Source organism: Lipophrys pholis, assembly GCF_963383615.2.
Source record: "Lipophrys pholis genome assembly, chromosome: 19".
NCBI lineage: Eukaryota > Metazoa > Chordata > Actinopteri > Blenniiformes > Blenniidae > Lipophrys > Lipophrys pholis.
In genome coordinates this window covers 8,794,809-8,812,963 of record NC_137647.1, presented here as the reverse complement: position 1 = coordinate 8,812,963, position 18,155 = coordinate 8,794,809, and the positions used below count along the sequence as shown (strand labels likewise).

Below are 18,155 nucleotides of genomic sequence, written 5' to 3'. Positions count from 1 at the left end.
GAAAATTTATATTAAAAATACATTTATGACCGTACAAAAATTTTAATAATTTATTAGAATTGTTTTTATCTAAACTATATTCAACCTGGTTCCTTTTGAGCGGTGTTTCTTGAATAGTGAGAAGATGAGTCCCACCTCCTAATATATGTTATTAAAATATATATAGTTGTTGTGTTAAGATTTATAAAAAGAAACCCAAACAAACACCAAAATATTCTCACCAATTAGAGCCCTTTAATTTGAAATATCTTTAGAGTCGATGCATGTGCTACTATTCTGGTTTTAATTAATCACCATTGCACCTGAAACAAATTAAATTATACAAATGTGTGTGTTTCAATTAAATTGCTTACTCTCATATGCTCCAATCATTTCTTTAATCAGGATTTTCCCTCAGAAATTAATCCGGGGGAAAATCAACTGGTAAAAGGTCATTCTCCTGTTGCTCTCACTTTAAGATTCAATTCATATTACGATCTGTTAGAATATAAATAAGATGGAAAGAAATAAGGGAACACAAAGAATTAAAAACCAAGCTACATATCATATCAAAATGAAAACTCTAAAATTGTCCTAAAAACACCATCCTTAATGCAACTTTCTTGCAGCAAACTTTATGCATCTATGAAAAAGATTAATCTACTTAATGACCAGCAGGGGGCACTTGTGGACCTGCTCTGTTTTTGTGGGGTAAGTCTGTTTTTGTTTACCAGCAGAGGGCGCCTCACGCCTCCTTTTTTTTCTGACCAGCAGGGGTCGCTGCGGGGTTCCTTTTCTGTGTACTCTCTGTTTCCGACCATCAGGGGTCGCTGCGGGGTTCCTTCTCTGTGTACTGTCTGTTTTCCACCAGCAGGGGGAGTTGCGGACTGCTCTCTGTTTATGGGACGTTCAAGAGCCGGCGCCATCTTCCTGTCACAACCTTTATTTATTTTCCCGAATTAGCGCACAGTGCTGGAAAAACACACACGATGGGGAGGAAGAAGAAAAAGCAGATGAAGCCTTGGTGCTGGTATCCTTTTTCCGCTGCCTTGTGTTCTTTTCGACCCCCGATTGCGTTGCAGAGAGCTTTATCTTCCGTCTGCTAAGCTAACCATGCTAACACCAGAGCTTCATCCTGGTATAAATAGATGCTGGATGACTGTGTTTACTTATTGTGTCTTTTTTTTTTTTTTTTATCATTTTAAAGGGCCGCGTCTTAATTATCTGACAAAATGACTCTTTAGTCGTGCAATGTGGATGTGTCGGAGCTACACCGGGTTAATAACACAGACAGGACAGTTCTAGAATGACATTACTTGGAGTTTCCTGAACGGAGCTCTCAGGTATTGTAACCGAGACTTTGATGATGAAAAGATTCTCATTCAGCATCAGAAAGCCAAACACTTCAAGTGTCACATCTGCCACAAAAAGCTGTACACTGGCCCTGGACTGGCAATCCACTGCATGCAGGTAAGGACACTTCAATAGTCATAATTCATGGAAAAAACAGACGTTCATTCACAAAATCAAGCACGCGCTTCCATAATTCACATCACAACGTCTCCATGCAGTCCAAACCTACAATTAAAATAATTACTGTTTATACAAGAATAATGTTTTCATTTGAATTAATGTATTTTTTCCCCAACTTAAATCTTTATTAGAAAACAAAAATTTAATATACAAACTTCAAACTAAATACGCCTCCCTTTTTTACACAAATACATGCTTATACATTGCTTAATGCTCATTTATAATCTAGTATATTCCTTTTCAGTCTTGTATACAGTCCACTTCCTCATTTTTTTCCCCAGTTGTGCTTCTTGGAGTCTGTGATTTACCTTTACCTCCACTGATCCTTTGACGGTGATGTTTCTATACCCCAGTTGTACTGCGTTCCATACTATAATGACATATATATAAAGGACATATATATATATATATATATATATATATATATATATATATATATATATATATATATATATATATATATATGTCTTTTAATGCTTCCCCGCAGTGTGCTTTAAATATTTCTAAGTTACTATACTCTTTTAAAGTAGCATTATCCAACTAAGTCTTTATTTAACATTCTTTCTGGGATAATAAAGTGGTTTGGACTTTCCAAACACTACATTTTAGTTTTAAATAGGTTTAATACTAACCCAATACCACCAAACTGCTACTTTATTTCCAGGTGCACAAAGAGACCATTGACGGGGTTCCAAATGCAATCCCTGGGAGAACAGATATCGAGCTGGAGATTTATGGGATGGAGGGAATTCCAGAAAAAGATATGGAGGAGAGAAGAAGAGTGCTCGAACAGAAAAACCAAGGTATCCGAACCACATCACCCTCCACACGCTTCCTGTGTGTCATAACATAGGTGAAGTGTTCTTCGACACACAAAACCCATTTTTAGAGCTTTTATGAGGAGTCCTCTTTACTATCTTCTAAGTTTCAGTTGGGTTTTTTTTAAAGCTGATTTAGTCAGTGTGAGTGGCTTCATTAGATATTTAATTTTGTTATTTTAGATGTAAATGCTTTGAATTTTCTGCTGTTTGATTTCAATTTGCAGTCTGTTTTAAAACCGCTTCTATTATCAGCTGTGGAGCCAACTTTTATGGAGTTCATTTTAAGTTGTCATTTTTTGGACTGCCTTGCTATTTGAGACCGACTCGGCTGTTCCTGATTTTTCAAGAGACTCAGAAGAAAAAGCAGAACCAGGATGACTCTGATGAGTACGACGACGACGACGAGCCCGGCCCTTCCTTCCAGCAGCCGGTAGCGGTGCAGCCCCAGCAGGGCTACATGCCCCCCATGACCCAGCCGGGCATGCCTCCGGTCACTGGGGCGCCGGGGATCCCGCCAGGCAGCTACTCAGGTGACTTCACTGTGGTTAACTCCACCGAACGGCTCCTCATCTAACAACAAGGGACTTTCGAAAGCCTTCAGACACCATTTTTTACGACCGTTCTCATTTCTTTCAGCTCTTTTTAAGATTCGATTGAGTCAGTATTTGTATGAAAATATAAGCGAGTCAGTAAAACTCCCAGGTTGGATCGGAGTTGTCGCAGCAGATCGTACATGAGTCAATCTCAGTTGTGTATTTCTTGTTTACTTTGCTTTAATAGCGTTTTAATAATTCCAGGAATTCCCCCAATGATGCCCGGCGTGCCCCCGATGATCCCAGGAATGCCCTCTGTGATGCCAGGAATGCCTCCAGGGTAATCTTATGTTTGCAACGACTAAATCTGATTTCTTGTTAATCTGATTTCTACTTTATAATGTTTTTTTTTTTTTTTTTATTGTTCTTTTCAGCATGATACCGATGGGTGGGATGATGCCTCCGATGATGCCAGGTGTACCGCCAGGTATTCCCCTCTCAGGACACGCCTGAATCTGATTTTGTGTTTCTCCTCCCCTAAGCGGGTTAACGTTCTTTTCGGTCGTCATCAGGCATTCCTCCTCCAGTGGGCCATCGTCCAGGCATCACACACATGCCTCAGGTTCCCCCTGCCGCGAGCATGCTGGCTCGGTCTGCTCTCCCCACCGTCACCGTCCCGTCGGTGCAGCCGGACGTCTCGAAACCTCTGTTCCCCAGTGCGGGACAGGTAAAACCCGTTTGAATTTGAATTCTTTGCTGAGGCTGTTTTTTCTCACAAATAGATGATAAAATGTTGACACTATGTGGGGATTGCAGACAAACACGTTTTAGAACCTCTCGCCAATCTGCACTGTGAGCGTCAACAACAACTGGCGCCTTAAAAAAAAAAATCCAAACAAAACCGCAGAGTTTCACAGATTTGTGCCGTCGGCTTCTCGTCGGTGATCCCGGCACAGCGTGTTGTCGTGGGTTTGTTTTCCTGCGGGCTTCAGGGACGTGGCTGCGCTCGTGTCAGACTTCTAATTCCCGTGTGTAACGACAGGGATGATACAGGAACAACAAAGACCTTATTTATAGCCCTGGCCTTGATAATTAAGTTTGGGAACAAATATGAGAGGAGTTGTAATGGAGAGCAGATGCTATGTTACACAACTTAAAGATCTTAAATAGTGATTTTCGAGAGGCTCTCTGCAAAATACATTTAGTTCTGTAGGAGCAAAGTTGTTAGAAGTATGGAAGTCTTTTTGATTTCCCAGTCCTGTGAAAGTTGATGCTTTGCAATCTAACGCGCCCCCCCCTCTTCCTCAGAGTCAGCAGACAGTGTCCGGCCCCCCCCTCACCCTCCCCTCCACCTCCTCCGACCCCTCCAAGCCCACATTCCCAGCATACACTCAGGCCACCGCTGCTGTCGCCAGCCCCAACGCTGGCAGCAGCACGGTCTCCAAACCTCCCTCCACTGTGACCAGTAAGCCCGCCACCCTCACCACGACCAGTGCAACCAGTAAGTTGATCCACCCTGATGAGGATATCTCACTGGTAAGTACTCCGGCTCGAAGCAACTCTTACATGTTTTTCTTTTCTTTACAGTAAGTAGTTGGAGAGAAAAAATGTTACTTAGAAAATTAAAAAAAAAAAAAAAAAACATAACAAAATCCCACTAATTGTGTATTTGCTCTGGATTTACTTCCAGACTTTTCAGACTAAAATGTTTGCCTCCTCTTCTTTTCTTTTCTTTGTGTGTCGCTGTAGGAAGAGCTGCGTGCTCAGCTGCCCAGGTACCAGTGCAGCATTCCCCGGCCCGGCCAGACCCCAACGGCTTCCCCGGCTGTGGGTCCTGTGGCTGGAATCATGGCGGCTCAGCAGCACAACATGAGTCACATCATACCTGGTACACACTGGAAATACCACATCAGTGCTTCTCAACTCTCTCGGGCCACTTGAACACACAGCTGATGGGATTCAGCGCGGCAGCCTTTACTAATGTTTATCGTCATGTTTCTTTGACATCATTAGAAATGAAAATAATCTTAGTTAGTATAATGCTATTTTGGTTTCACTGTTTTGTTTTTTTTATTACATTTTTTTGTTTTGTTTTGTTCAATTATTTTTATTACAGTTATCACTATGACCAATTTGATCTAATGTCACTACTATTCCTGGCATTTCTTTGTTTGTATTTTTCCTTTTTATGAAATTAATATAATTTAGTTTCAATGTATTTTATGTTTCTATGTTATGGACTTATATGAGGGGAAACAATAAAAAAAAAATCCTTATTATCATGATAAAGAAATTAAAATAAACATTTGAATTTAGCTACTTTTTGTCTAAATAAGACCGATCAATATGGAGCAATACACTTAAAAAAAAAAAAAAAAAAACACTCAGGATCACTGCCTATGTCTTTGTCCATACTTGTAAATAGATTAACTATACAAGATGTGCGTTTGTGTCCTTGCAGGTCAGTTCAGCGGCCCGGCACCGGGCTTTATCCCCGGACGGATGCCTCCTTTCGGGCAGGGCCCCCCTGTGGTGCCCCCGGGGTATCAAGCTCCTCCGCGGCCACCCCTGGGTATGAGGCCCCCTGTCATGTCTCCCGGAGGCCGCTACTGAAGCTCTTCTCTCCAATAGGTTTGGACACTAAACCATTTTCTAATGTCCACAGCTGCTAGTAGAGAAACCAGTATTGGTATTGTAGTACCACATAGTACTGTTTGATCTCCTACTGGAGGAAGAGACACAACACAAGCAGCACACAGACAGGCCATATGGGAGAGTATTTGCAGTATACCTAAGCAAGTTTCTGAACTGTTTCACATGATTCTGATTCAAACCTCCTCTGTTCTGTGGCTTTTTTTTTTCCTTCTCATGTTTCATTTAGGTGTGTAGAACTGTAGTAGATATGGTTCGTAGTGTTGTGAAGGCGCTGGAGTTACATGGGCAGTACCCACCCTTTATCAAGGCAAGTTTTTATGTGAATACCTTTTCTGTTGTGAGCGTAAACGGTGAGGCCTTCACAGCACTCTGTGCTGTTGGACTTGTGTCCCCAACTTTGTTTGGTGAGGGCTTCAAGCAAACTGTTTACGCTTTTCCATTCTGCTTTGTGTTTTGGGAAATAAAAAAAAAAAAAAATAAGCAGGCGGGTTATTAAATGAAACGGTTGTATGTATTGTTGTGATAATGTATCGTAATAAAATGTGGGAAAAATGGAAGACTCTTCTTTGCGGGATTTAAGTGGGCGGAGAGACGTCGCGGCAAGAGTTTTCAAACTGCTTGTTATTTTGCCGCCGTCGTCGTCCTGAACTCTTTGACGAAAGAGACGCCCCAATGCTGTTTTATTTTGACTGTAAATTGAGTCTCTCTGAGCTGATGCTCTGTACACGGCACGGGCAGACGGGTTTCCGGAGTGCATTGTACAGCTGCATAACGTCTGGGTCAGTAGTGGCTGTAGTGCTAAAACTCAGATTTCTCTTCTCCCTGTAGCAATGCCATTGGGGGACTGGCTGAGGCCGTGTCTCAGTGTAGCCCTGTTTCAGCCTGAGGCAAGTCTCACCATTTTCTGTCTTCTCATTCATTACCGGGGGCCCTCACAGCTTAACACGCTGTTGGATGCCAATGTCCCCAAACTTGCAGCAAGTTTGGTGAAGGCCCCTTGTTTGTGTTGTTCTGTTCAGGCATAACTTATTCAGGCATGTCAACTCATGTAAATGATCGTTTCCTTCACGTTACCTTCTGTATTTTTCCTCTTTTTTTTTTTTAACCTGGTGAGAGCTTCAGGAAGCTCAGTTTTCATTTACAGAGCTTTTAAATGAAAGTATAGTTTCTTTTAAAAGATTTGTACATGGACGAGCCTGACACCTTACAGCCAATCCATGAATTCAATGTGTGCTCCGAAGTTTTGGGTGAAGAAATGAGTTCTTTTTATTTATTTCTTTTTTTTCTTTTTCTTCTCCATGTTGGTAAAATGGTTTTACCATTTAATCCTGTTTGTTTCATCAGCTTTCCTCACTTGATCATTTGAATTTAACTACTTACATGAAGGAGAGTCTCTGCCAATAACAGGTTAGTTGAAGCTGTAAGTACCACTGCTGTCATGTTGATTTGCATTGGCCAGTGTTTTGGTGTGCACACGTGATGCTACGAGGTAAGATGGAAAAGAAAACAACCCATCAAATGAACCCACAACCATCGTAAAGTGTTTCACACTGATAGCGGCTATATGATAATGAGAAACGCTTCATAATCCGAGTTAATCATTGCATCAAATGCAACATGATTCTTGGATTCGAATATATTTGATGCACTGCAGCCACAGTCATCGGTAAGTATAGACTTGTGCACAATTTAAATAATTTTTTTCAATGTCACACAAAAGCTCCATGAAACTTTTTACCCGCTAAAGAATTCATTCAGCTCGTATTTGATAAGATGATTGAAGTCCAAATTTGAATATTACACATTGTGCTTCTTTCATAACCGGTCAAAGTGTGATGGTACTGGGATAACTGGGAAGTTTGGATTTTGTTTATTTAGTATCTATGCTCCTGCACGTAGGTTGTGTCAAAGTTTGAATGCTTTTCACCCTAATAAACCATTTTAGCAACTATCGAGTGTTTGTGATGCCTTTTTTTTCCCCAGAACACACGTCTCTCACACTTTTACTTTGAGTCGTGAGAAAACATGGAGATACAGGGAAATGACGTCGTCTGGGTTTACCCCACTGCAAAAGGGAGGATTCTGGGGGGTTCGAGGATCCACAGTGGAGGTGATGAGGCTGGAAGACCAGCAGCTTTTTTTATGTCACTTTATCAAGCCTCCAGGCCCCATAGATAGATCCATGTCCAAAGTGAATATAATTAACCTGTAAGAAAGTTAAAAATTTCATATATGAATTGTGAGACAGATGAGTTACAACCTAAAATATTTACACTTCAGTTTTTAATGCAATGAGATTTTCAATTAAATTTATAGAGTTTTAAAACTCAAGGCACTTTTAGAGAAAAACTCAATTTTAACAAGAACCCTGCAGAACCTTTCTGCTGCTCTGGTTGGAGGTCAAGGCGAGGACCAAGAGCAACAAGCAGATTGTCAGGTTTTTTTCCTTCCCCAGGCAATACAACACATTTCTGATAACTTTAATGAGTGCAATTGTTCCCAATGCCACGGCACTACCGTCAGAGTTGCGATGGAATCGAGTGAGGCTGCTGCACCATCAACCTCAGTGGGGCAATACAACTGCCTTCTTTTGGATCTTTAGCTGTATTGAAGTCAATAGCGGTGGAATCATTGCCTTAAATTTGGTCACAACATTGTCTGGACATTTTAATTTCTGGTGTCATAGCCAAGTCAACATCTCCACCATTTGAGAATTAAGGTTTTCTGCAAAAAGACCAAGTGAAATGTTTGTAAACACAGGTGGGTTAATACCTACAACTGTCTGAACTTAATGGGAGCGATTTAGAGAGACAAACTGCTTTTGTGATAATCGAAATTGCCTTTTACACTCTAACCTGTGAAGCACGATTTTACTCTGACATCACATGAACCCTTGCATCTCAAGTTTGTACACGTCTACCAGGAGATCTTAAGCTTCCAGTTAAAGTTCTGCAAGGAGTTGCTCCAGAACCTTCAAGACAACAGTTCGGCGCATCCCACATCTTAAACTTTGCATCAATACAATTTATACGGTGAGCTTTTACACTACACCAGTGATGAACATCTCATTATACTGTGTAGCATTAGCATTTGTTGTGTACGCCAAGTTTTAAAAAGCCACAAGACTGCAAACTATAGTTTCAGTTTTTATTTCTTTGGGTCAGGTTGGGCAGCCGTTGCATTGGTCGGTATAGTTTCCTCCTCTTCGGCCTCAGGCGTACTCGGCGGCTCACTGGGCGCGTCGGTGGTCGTCAGCAGAGCCGATTCCACCATGAAATCGGGATCCGTTTCGTCGAGGGACACGTAGTCATCGTCGCCATCATCTTCAGTTTCAGCATCAACATCTAGGAGATGTTAGACGCACGTTAGGACACATGACGAGTCACATTCTTTAAAGATGGCAAGAACTCCCACCCTACCTTCAGTCATGTCACCTTCAGTCGTCACATCCGGTTGTTGTGCTGGTGGGCCAGGAAGAGTCTCTTCTTCTACAGCTAAAGTAGAAACCCAGTTACATCATCTTAATCACATTTAGAGCCTTCTTTGCGATTTAGATACCTTGTTTTCCGTTTCCACTCCTCCACTGGCTGCCGTAAAGCGATGGTCGGTTGAGTTTAGCGAGAACTGGAGGGAGTTCGTCCAAAGGTAGGAGACTTTTGGTCCGAGGCAAAACCGTCATTGGACCCAGTCTTGTTTCCTGTTCCCATACTGAAACAGAAACGCCACAATTAAAGCCGTTTGCAGCCGCCAGAAGGGAGGAAACAGACCTGGCGACTTACCTTTGTTGGTCCTCAGTCCACTTCTCCAGGAGGATTCCAGCTCAACAGGCTTTCCAAACCCACGGGGACCATAGCGGCTCGTGCTGTCGAGCTTACTGCGACTTTCATCAACTTCATTTTGACTTTGGCAATACCCACACAAGTAGTCATTACCGTCAGCCGACCGCCACCTGTAAAATGCATCTTTTAAGTCTCCAGTTTATCCATTTCAATTTGTTAAATTGACAAACTTGCCTTCCGTTGGCAAGCGTGCACGCCTTGTTTGGTGCTTCTGCATCATCCAGCGGTACGGCATTCATGTGGCATGTGATGTAGATCTGAAGGGTACAGAAACAAAGGATGAAATTACATGCATCACTACAGATTCAGACTAACTCACCTCTCCTCTGTTATCATTGTGGAATTTGAAAGCATCAATGGCCATCTGCAGACTATTCTCCTGTGTCCTTGGCAAGAAGTGAGACTTCGATCCTGGAACTGCAGAGTCCATCAAGCATCTGTGCAAAAAAAAAAACCCGCAAAAGGGCAGAAAGTCTTAAATTTCATGATCTTAGTCTGCAAGGAAATTCTGAACAGAAAACTCCTGTTGGAAAAGCGTATTGAAGTTTCTATCCTTTGACCAAAAGAGTAATTTCAAAGCCAAATACACCAGATCCTGCAGCCATAGTCATGTGACAAACTAATCCCAGGGGGAGGTTCATCGTAAGTCACTTTCAACTTTATATTTTGAAAAAAGTGTTTAATCTTAATGAGATACTTCCATCCTTGGACAAAGGTGAATGTTTTGAAGACATGAAGCCTGTCCTACAGCCCGACCCAAACACTAATCAAGTCAGATATTAGGTAAATGATAGAATTCTGCTTGAAGCTCACTAAAACTGTTCTAGTGAAGCAATTAATCCCTTAAATCTTCCTACCAGCATCATGTTAAAAGCTCAAGGCTTAACATCAATAATAGTTTTGGAACTCAAAACCAATATGACAAATTTTGCAGCTGCAACCTTGTATGAGGTTTAACTTCACGTTCAGTAATTTTTAGACGTGGCAGTTTAACTGTTCATTGCAAAATAAAGTAGTTTGTCGAACCCTCACCCATCTTCAAGGAAGACGTATTTCGGTTCAGAGTGCATGTCTGGGTAAAGTGTTGCCACACAGCTACTCAAAAACACTCGAAGCTTCATGTGATGTCCAAGTCTGACAGAGGCTTCGATGTTGATTGGGTCGCCGAGGAAGTACACCTGCGAGCCTCGTTCATACTGCCAGTCATCTGCACAGAATCAGATGAATAAAACCGGTGAGCAATACCGGTGCAATGTAAAACACCTTTTTAGTAGGTGAACAAACCCACCGGTCATTAGTTTCAAATTGAACTCCAGGTTCTCCACTGCAGACATTGTAGATGTGAAGGCGAGCCAAGATGGTGTGAGTGACGAACTGGACAAGCTGTACTTCCTGGGAGACAAAGCAAACGGGTCAGTGGGTGAAGGGCAGCAGCCATCTTTAGAGGATGACCTTCACAGCCGCGAACCTCTCATAGTGACACTCGATTGGAATTACAGCTTCATCCATCCGAATCACCCCGTTGGGAGACGGCGCAGGAGAGTATATGAGGAGGTTTGTGTAGACCAGGGAGTCTTCAGTCATCTGGAGAGAGCACATCATGTTAGCAGTAGGAACAATTGATGAACTGACAAGAACGGCACCAGGTTGTGTTACCCAGTGTTTGGTCCCACAGTCCATCAAGCCAACAGCAATCTTGTACTCATCCTCTGAAGAAACCGTCGCTCTGCAGTAGTAGTCCTCGTCCACACCGAGACGGATTTCATGGTTGCTGACGGGCGCGCCAACTGCAAACATGTCCGCTTTGATGACGATCTCCAGTAGGTCCGGGTGGCAGGTCACACTGATGGTGTTCACTTGCTCCCGGGCCTTCGGGGGCTCCTCAGTGAGCGGGCGCTGGGCCTGCTGAGGTCTCTGAAATAAAGCATTCTGCGAGGGACGTGTCGGCGGGAAAGCTAAAGACTGTGGAATGCAGATTCCTGAGAGAAAGAGCCCAAACAGGACGTTGGCCCAAAACTGCAACGTCTCCATGGATGTCAGGTGAAGGGCGCTCAGGCTGCACGTGCTCCCGTCTGATCCCGCAGGTAGATTCAGGAGTTCCACACTGCAGCTTTTTAAACTTGAGACAATCAGCCGGCTCAGAGCAGCTCGCCGCACGCCCGAATCCAATTGGCTGCTCATCAGACAGCAAACGCTTCACACCTGCTGAGTCTATCAGCAGAGACAAGCTGAGGGTGTGTACGCTCCTGAAAAGAACGAGTTCAAGTTAAATGATATTGGAAGGAAAAAAACAAGTGTGTTTGTGTCTTCTGTTTGTCAGTTTACACCTTAAAACTACTTAAAACTTTACATTTGCCAGAGCCCACATTTTATCCACATGTTTTTTTAGTTATTGATCAGATGTTTTAATTGCCCATTTTCATCATTCTGTAAGTAACTCTGAATCATAGCTTTGTTTCAATCTGATAACAAATCTGTCTTCAAACTCAGCAGAATTGTTAAACAACCATGAATGTCATAGTGGAGTTGCGGTGAAAACCTAAGAGCAATGTCACATGATTTGACAGGAAGTTGTAGGAAATCAGGAGGATCAGTTAGTTAGTTTACGCCTTCTTGATTTTAAAGGACATTTGCTGCTCAGGGTGGAGACGAATCTTTGAATCATATGATACCGTTGGCATAAACTTTCTGTTCTTCTTTACATTTCCTAATTAAGTAATTGCATGATTTAATGTAAATTCAATTACATGTTATTTTATTTTATTTTCTCTCCCCTGATTGTTGTGTTTATCATCACTCTAAAACATACTAAAACACTGAAAGGTGCTGCTGCCGGGCATGATGAAATATTTCAAACCGTTAAACAGCAACTAAACAACAACAGCAGACTTGTCTTGCCCTCGTCAGACGCATCCAGTGATTCATAATGAGAACGATATTCTCATATCGGGGGATTTCAATGTCTGGGAGGATGACACACACACACCCACACACACACACCTCCTTCACAGAACTTTGTTCAGTATTGATAGTGAAAGGGTGTGCCTCCATCCTGATCATGAGAAATGTGTTGGCCTCCAAAGTCAGTCAGACAGTCTCTCAGCGCACAGCACCAACCACAGTGTAACGGCTTCCTGCTCTGAGGCGAAGAACAATAAATACAGTGAGGTCGTCCACACAGACTCACACAAGAGAGAAGGGAAGAGGAAGACCACACCATGACCCACCTCTGAGGCGCTTCACCGCCTGGAGCACTGAAAAAAAGACATGAAGACGAGTTTGGTCTACCTTTTCTTTTTCGTTCAGCTGTTTGTCGGTAAGTGAGGATTCACTGGCATGTGCTTAATGTTCACATCTTCATTATGTTTTCAGCATGCTGATATTGACTTTGTGCAACAGAATAGTCTTGTATCTTATCATTTATTTTGTATGATTGTGTTTACAAAAACGTCTTTTGATCAAAGTTTATTCAGGGTTGTTGGGAATTGGACCTGATTCCGGCTGACAAAGACAATTTCTCACTCATTCGCACAATTTCCAGTCACTTATTAGCCAAACAAGCATGTCTTTGGATTGTGGGATGCAGTTGAGGAAAACAAACCACTGAGAGCACGCAAACTCGCAAACTCAATAAAAAGCTCCAGGCTCCGGAATCAAACCGGGGTTTTCTTACTGTGAGGCGAGAGTGCAAACCACCACATATTGAAATGCTTCCTGACAGTATTGGAAATTTGAGTGATGAGAATTCAACCCTGAGGGTCTTTATAACAATAGCATGTCCAGAATGAGTACAGAAGGCACAAGAAGGTACAAGAAGGTAGACGTTAATCCTCTTAAGACACAGAATCTATAATTATATTGAATAATGAAAAGTGATGACAGACCATTCATCAGGGAACAAACCGTGTCTATTATAACAGCATGCTGAGAATAAGTAAAAGCTCCATATATAGTTGAATAATGTACTTGTGATTTTTGTTAAATCAATGAAGGTGACAACAAATCATCCCCCAGGGAACCATGATTGACTTTTTCATGTCAGTCTTATAAAGAAAAGTCAGTAGGATTGATTTCTGGTTAAAAGTCACTGGAGAGCGTCCAGGTGGTTCTCGGTAAACCAGGAATGTGCTGAATTTCTTGTGAGGCCTTTGTGTGTGAAGCTGATGCTGCAGCTTCTCCTCTCCTCCTCCAGGCGGTGCAGACATGATCTTTAAGCGCCTGACAGCGGATCAGACTCTGAGCCTCTCCTGCAACCTGCAGCAGGACCACAGCAGCCCCTCGGACCTCCACCTGTACCACCGTGACACCCAGAGCCAGACCACCGTCCTCTCCATGGTGAAGGATGGGGGCATCAGGATTGACCCGGACCGCAGGGCGCGTACGCAGCTGCACGGAGGCTTGAACTCCCAGAAGGTCAACGTGACCATTTCTCCTTTAGAGCCCAGCGATACGGGACTTTACGTGTTGGAGCTGAGCTACCGGGCGGATGACGGAGCTGACCGGGTCGAGCCCTGTGCCCCAAAGACCTTCCTGCTGGTGGAAGGATCAGGTAACGCCTCGCTCACGAGTCCATAAACAAAGTGCCAGTGGTGAAGAGTTTAATGCGTGCTGTTGTGTGTGTGTGTGAGGTGCAGGAAGCTCGTGCCCATGCTCGCCCCGTTACCCCCCGCTGCTCCTGACCATCTTCTCAGCTGCCGGCTTTCTTCTGCTCGTACTCGTCTGGCTGGCTGCAGAACAATGTGTGAGTCATTCCCTCGACTCGTCTAACTCCATTGTGTTGTGGAGAAACACTCAAATCACAGTTTGATGCACATCGTCGCCTCTTGTCAGGTTATGTAACTAAATAAAAAAAGAAAAGAAAATGACAATAACAGATGCACAAGTGAGTCACGCTAAGCTGGATATCAATTAGTGTGTCAGCTGCAATAGAGGCCTGACAGGCATGCAGTGTTCCAGTGACGGATGATAATTACTGCTGGAGACGCATGACTCACAAAAACTGCCACACAAAGGGAAATGCAGATAAATCCACACAAAAGGAAAGTTTAACTTAATGAACAGAACCAAACAAAATCCCATGTAGCTTTAAAAATTATTACAATCCCAATGAAATCTGGATTATTGGCAAAAATAACCGATCTAATCCTGCATATTATCCTACCATGAAGGTCTACTGTCATCACTTCCGCGTAGAAGTTTTGTTTCGTAGTTGATATTTGTTCTTTGCATTCAATAGTATTAGAAATGTTTATGTTTATTTTTCAATGGCATCGCATTTGTAAGCAACATGCATTTGTGGGATGAGCGCCAGAGCTGAATATGTCGGCTTGAAAAGCAAAAAGATTTTCTTTAATTCCGCTTTTGACTTTTGGTACAAAACAATGACGGTGTTCCTTACATTGTTCTAATGATTGGTGATCCTATGAAGCAAACTGACCAAACAATGAAGCGCCGACATTACAATTGTGTTTGTTTTGTTTTTCACGCTGTAGATGAAGGTGAAGCGGCGTCACAGAACGCCACCACATGCCCCTATTTATGAGGAAATGAGCTGGAAGCAGCGGAGATCTGAAAGCCCCCAAAATAACAGCGAGGCCCCCGCACACCTGGAGGAAGTGCACTTCCCGGTGTACGCCAACCCCCACCGGCAGCCACAGGACAACTACTACGCCTGCCCCAGACAGCTCGCCCTCAGAGCCTGACAATGAGTTTTGTATGTTACAAGATGCTTGTTGGTTTTTTAATCATTCTACTTTGTATTATAATAAATATCCAGATATTAATCTGACGGTTTCATTCCATCATGTTTGGATTCACACAGTATTTGGTGTCACTTCATGGCTCGAGGAGTCGATGAGAAATTATAAATTGAATGAAACGTTGTGTACATTAGGGCTTCTTGAGCTTTTGACAGTGTGGAGAGCATCTCCAACTACTGTGATTTGATAATAACAGTTTGCTCTGGACAGTTCACAAAGTTGCTGATATTCCTTCTTTTTAAAATCACACTGTAGGAAACAGTGGCATTGTAAAAGACATGTATATTAAGCCCAACAAAGCGCTGCACCTCTTTATCGCTCATAAATACAGCAACATTCAAATTAAGATGATTTTCATCAATTAAAGGAAAGATAATGTTTTTTAAGAACTTTTCTTTCTGTACCACTACAATGAGCTTGTGCCAGTTTGGGAATCAATAATTCAAAACAATAATGCATAAGACACTGTATTGTTGTGCACACTGTTATTCAGGCAGTGGAAATATAAAGCAGGCCACTGGAGCCTCTTTCAGAACAACTGGAGAAAAGTGATCAACTTTTCAATGATGTTCTTAGAGATGCAGCTGTAGATTGGAAGATCAATGTCCAGCAAATCAAAACAGACTGAAACTAAACAATCTTTAAAGTATCATGATTTAGACTCAACTTAAACAGATGTAAAAGCTGTTAGATACCCTTTCTTCCTAAGGCGCTACCTCCTGGAGTGCAGAATTGTTGAGAGAATAAGCCAGAGACCCACGAACCAAACCAATAACCAGAGGGGACGGACTTAACAGCCAAGAAAAAAAAATGCTATTTTATTAATATTTGAAAGAAGCTCCATAGTTCATGAAAACATTTGTTTCGGTGCATGTCATTTAACAATCACATTCTATGAGGAGAAAGAGATATACAGAGAGAAAAAAAACAAACATTACAAGCCACTGACTTCTCATTAACTCTCAATACAGACATTTTTTTTGTACTTAATATCTCAAAAACGAAACAAAAGGCAAAAAAAAAAAAAAAAAAAAGCAGCCCTAATCCCACCCCCCCACCCCCCACCCGCCCCATTCAATCTTTCACAACTAAGGAAAAAATAAAAAAGATAGAACAACCCTTGAGGGTGACAGGCTAGAATCCCACAGTGCTAAAGAGTGAGATGCTCATTGGTTTTAGGAATACACAGCATGGCGATGTAGCGCTAGGTCAATCTGAATCGAGGACATAGGGGGTGGTGGTGGTGGAGGGGGGGCACCTCACACTCCTCCATCCCCTTTAAAAATAACAAAAAACAGGAACTTAAAGACAAAAAAAAAAAAAGAAAAGACATTGGATCCCATAAACCCCTGCAATACATCAGCCACTTTAAGAAGAGGACTGTAAACTCCCCCCGTCTTTTGCCCCCCCCCCCCCCCCCACCCCCACCCGACACTTGTGCATAGTTTCATGATCCTTTACAACCAGCTCATGTTTAACAAACATCCTCCCAAATGTGAAAAAATGTTCCACAAAAGTCTGATTCTAATAATAATCATAATAATAATACCCGCTGTGGGAGAATATGAGAGAGAGAGAGAGAGAGAGAAAGAGAAAGAGAGAGAGAGAGAGATTAATGCACAATGTTCCTGATTCAGTCAGGACGGGACCTCATTAAGAAAAACACAATAAAGATTCAAACATACAGCATTTGCATGTTTTTCACCGTCTTTTTTTTTCTTCTTCTTAAAAACAAAATCATTGACCACCTTTTTTTTTTTTTTTTTTAATGTAAAGCAATTTTAATATATAGATTTATATATAAAGCACTCCATTTTTCGTTTAAAGTCCATTATTTGGTTATTAAGTAACTGCTACGGATTTAGAAACAAAAGGTATTTTCTCTTCTTCTGAAATCCATAACTTTCAGTGCTTAGATTTGTTTCTTTTAGTCATCCTTTTTTTTTTCTATTTTTTTTTTTTTTTTTAACTCATCATAAAAATGTACATTAAAATGGCGTGGAGTTGGTACTCTGGAACCCTGGCCTTCCTGAGACAAGATCCACTTTTTCGTGTGTGTGCAAGATAGTGAGCAATTATGTCTTCTTCTTTTTTTCATGTATTTTTCTCATTTTATATAAAGGAAAAATATATATAATCAAAAAAAAACAAAAAAACAACATACAGGCTTCAGATAGTCCATGAAATCAACATTAAACACAGAACGAAGAAGGTTAAACAGAACAAGACAACACTGTTCAATCCCAGAGTCCTGAAAGTAGCACAAGAAATCTTCATTCTGTGAAGTGTTGTGTTACACTTTTTTCTTTAAAAATGGAAGCATTTGTCCTTTTTTTTTATTTTTTATTCTTTTTTCACTCGACATTCTCGTACTTTAATTCCTTTGTTTTGCTGATTTTTGTTTTTTTGAACTCCAGAAAATAAAGTGTTTTGTTTTTGTAAACTGTCAGTGGCCTTGCAGAAAAAAAACAAAAAACAGATGACGACATGAGTGAACTGAACGCAAGTTAATAACAACAGAAAGCTAAGAGAAAAAAAAAAAAAAAAGGTAGGCACCTCTGAAGTGAGCCCTACACACCGAGGCTCCATCTGATCTCTTGTCCTTCGCTCTCTGCTGCTCAGATTCGGGAGAGCTGAAGTCCTTCTACCCCAATCTATGGCCACAGGTCTGCAAAATACTTTTTTTTTTGTTTTGTTTTTGCTGCATTTTTTTTTTTTTTTTTTTTGAAAGATATATGACTTTTTTTTCAGGTTTTTTTTCTTCGTTTTTTGTTTTTTTTTAAGTTTATAGTCTGAAAAATGGTGCAATACTCAATTATGATCCATACTTTCTTGGATTATTCCACAATGAAAGCCACTAAGGTAGATAAACATTACATTTTAAAAACACACTTATTTTAGTCCTTGAGTAAACATTTACACATGAACTGTCCCCGTCGCCCCTCAGTACTTGTATCATGTTGTTCATATAGCTGGATGAGGGGTGAGGCCGACACTCAGTGCAACGCTAGAGGCTAGTAACAATTAACATCAGAA

At 41.6% G+C, this 18,155-nt stretch overlaps 3 protein-coding genes across 7 annotated transcripts; 2 read left to right on the top strand and 1 right to left on the bottom strand.

Annotated features, from left to right (window-relative positions):
* The first annotated feature begins 851 nt into the window (after positions 1–851).
* znf207a (zinc finger protein 207, a) lies at positions 852–7,473 on the top strand. Of its 4 annotated transcripts, XR_013936273.1 has the most exons (13): positions 852–1,009; positions 1,323–1,449; positions 2,177–2,315; positions 2,681–2,863; positions 3,131–3,206; positions 3,301–3,353; positions 3,439–3,593; positions 4,175–4,402; positions 4,616–4,754; positions 5,328–5,497; positions 5,748–5,828; positions 6,350–6,408; positions 6,866–7,471. XR_013936273.1 is itself a non-coding variant. In XM_080486893.1 (11 exons), exons 1-10 carry the CDS (start codon positions 969–971, stop codon positions 5,477–5,479), a joined length of 1,293 nt encoding a protein of 430 aa, XP_080343019.1. In that variant the 5' UTR covers positions 852–968; the 3' UTR covers positions 5,480–5,497; positions 5,748–6,068. The 4 variants fall into 4 exon arrangements, 2 of the variants coding, with proteins under 2 accessions (XP_080343019.1, XP_080343018.1); XR_013936272.1 differs by having other exon boundaries at positions 6,350–7,473; XM_080486893.1 differs by lacking the exons at positions 6,350–6,408; positions 6,866–7,471 and having other exon boundaries at positions 5,748–6,068.
* Positions 7,474–8,668: 1,195 nt separating this feature from the next.
* Positions 8,669–11,391, bottom strand: LOC308124299 (zona pellucida sperm-binding protein 3-like; the record flags this gene model as incomplete). The annotated part of the gene is made up of 10 exons (XM_080487222.1): positions 8,669–8,865; positions 8,941–9,015; positions 9,080–9,229; positions 9,301–9,470; positions 9,535–9,617; positions 9,680–9,797; positions 10,393–10,567; positions 10,649–10,752; positions 10,829–10,944; positions 11,017–11,391. The coding sequence occupies 10 exons, from the start codon at positions 11,389–11,391 to the stop codon at positions 8,669–8,671; spliced, it is 1,563 nt and encodes a 520-aa protein (XP_080343348.1).
* A 961-nt stretch (positions 11,392–12,352) lies between these two features.
* On the top strand, positions 12,353–15,175 carry LOC308124777 (uncharacterized protein). Of its 2 annotated transcripts, none has more exons than XM_080488048.1 (4): positions 12,353–12,676; positions 13,553–13,909; positions 13,995–14,101; positions 14,853–15,157. In XM_080488048.1, exons 1-4 carry the CDS (start codon positions 12,628–12,630, stop codon positions 15,060–15,062), a joined length of 723 nt encoding a protein of 240 aa, XP_080344174.1. In that variant the 5' UTR covers positions 12,353–12,627; the 3' UTR covers positions 15,063–15,157. The 2 variants fall into 2 exon arrangements, with proteins under 2 accessions (XP_080344174.1, XP_080344173.1); XM_080488047.1 differs by having other exon boundaries at positions 12,450–12,676; positions 13,989–14,101; positions 14,853–15,175.
* The last annotated feature ends 2,980 nt before the right edge of the window (positions 15,176–18,155 follow it).

Bases quoted from the DNA above. Each gene is read 5' to 3' on its own strand.
- LOC308124777 (XM_080488047.1), top strand. From the start codon at position 12,628: ATGAAGACGAGTTTGGTCTACCTTTTCTTTTTCGTTCAGCTGTTTGTC. The intron at 12,677-13,552 runs GTAAGTGAGGAT...CTCCTCCTCCAG, and splicing joins TTTCGTTCAGCTGTTTGTCG to GCGGTGCAGACATGATCTTT. The intron at 14,102-14,852 runs GTGAGTCATTCC...TTCACGCTGTAG, and splicing joins GGCTGGCTGCAGAACAATGT to ATGAAGGTGAAGCGGCGTCA.
- znf207a (XM_080486892.1), top strand. From the start codon at position 969: ATGGGGAGGAAGAAGAAAAAGCAGATGAAGCCTTGGTGCTG. The intron at 3,207-3,300 runs GTAATCTTATGT...TGTTCTTTTCAG, and splicing joins ATGCCAGGAATGCCTCCAGG to CATGATACCGATGGGTGGGA. The intron at 3,354-3,438 runs GTATTCCCCTCT...GGTCGTCATCAG, and splicing joins GATGCCAGGTGTACCGCCAG to GCATTCCTCCTCCAGTGGGC.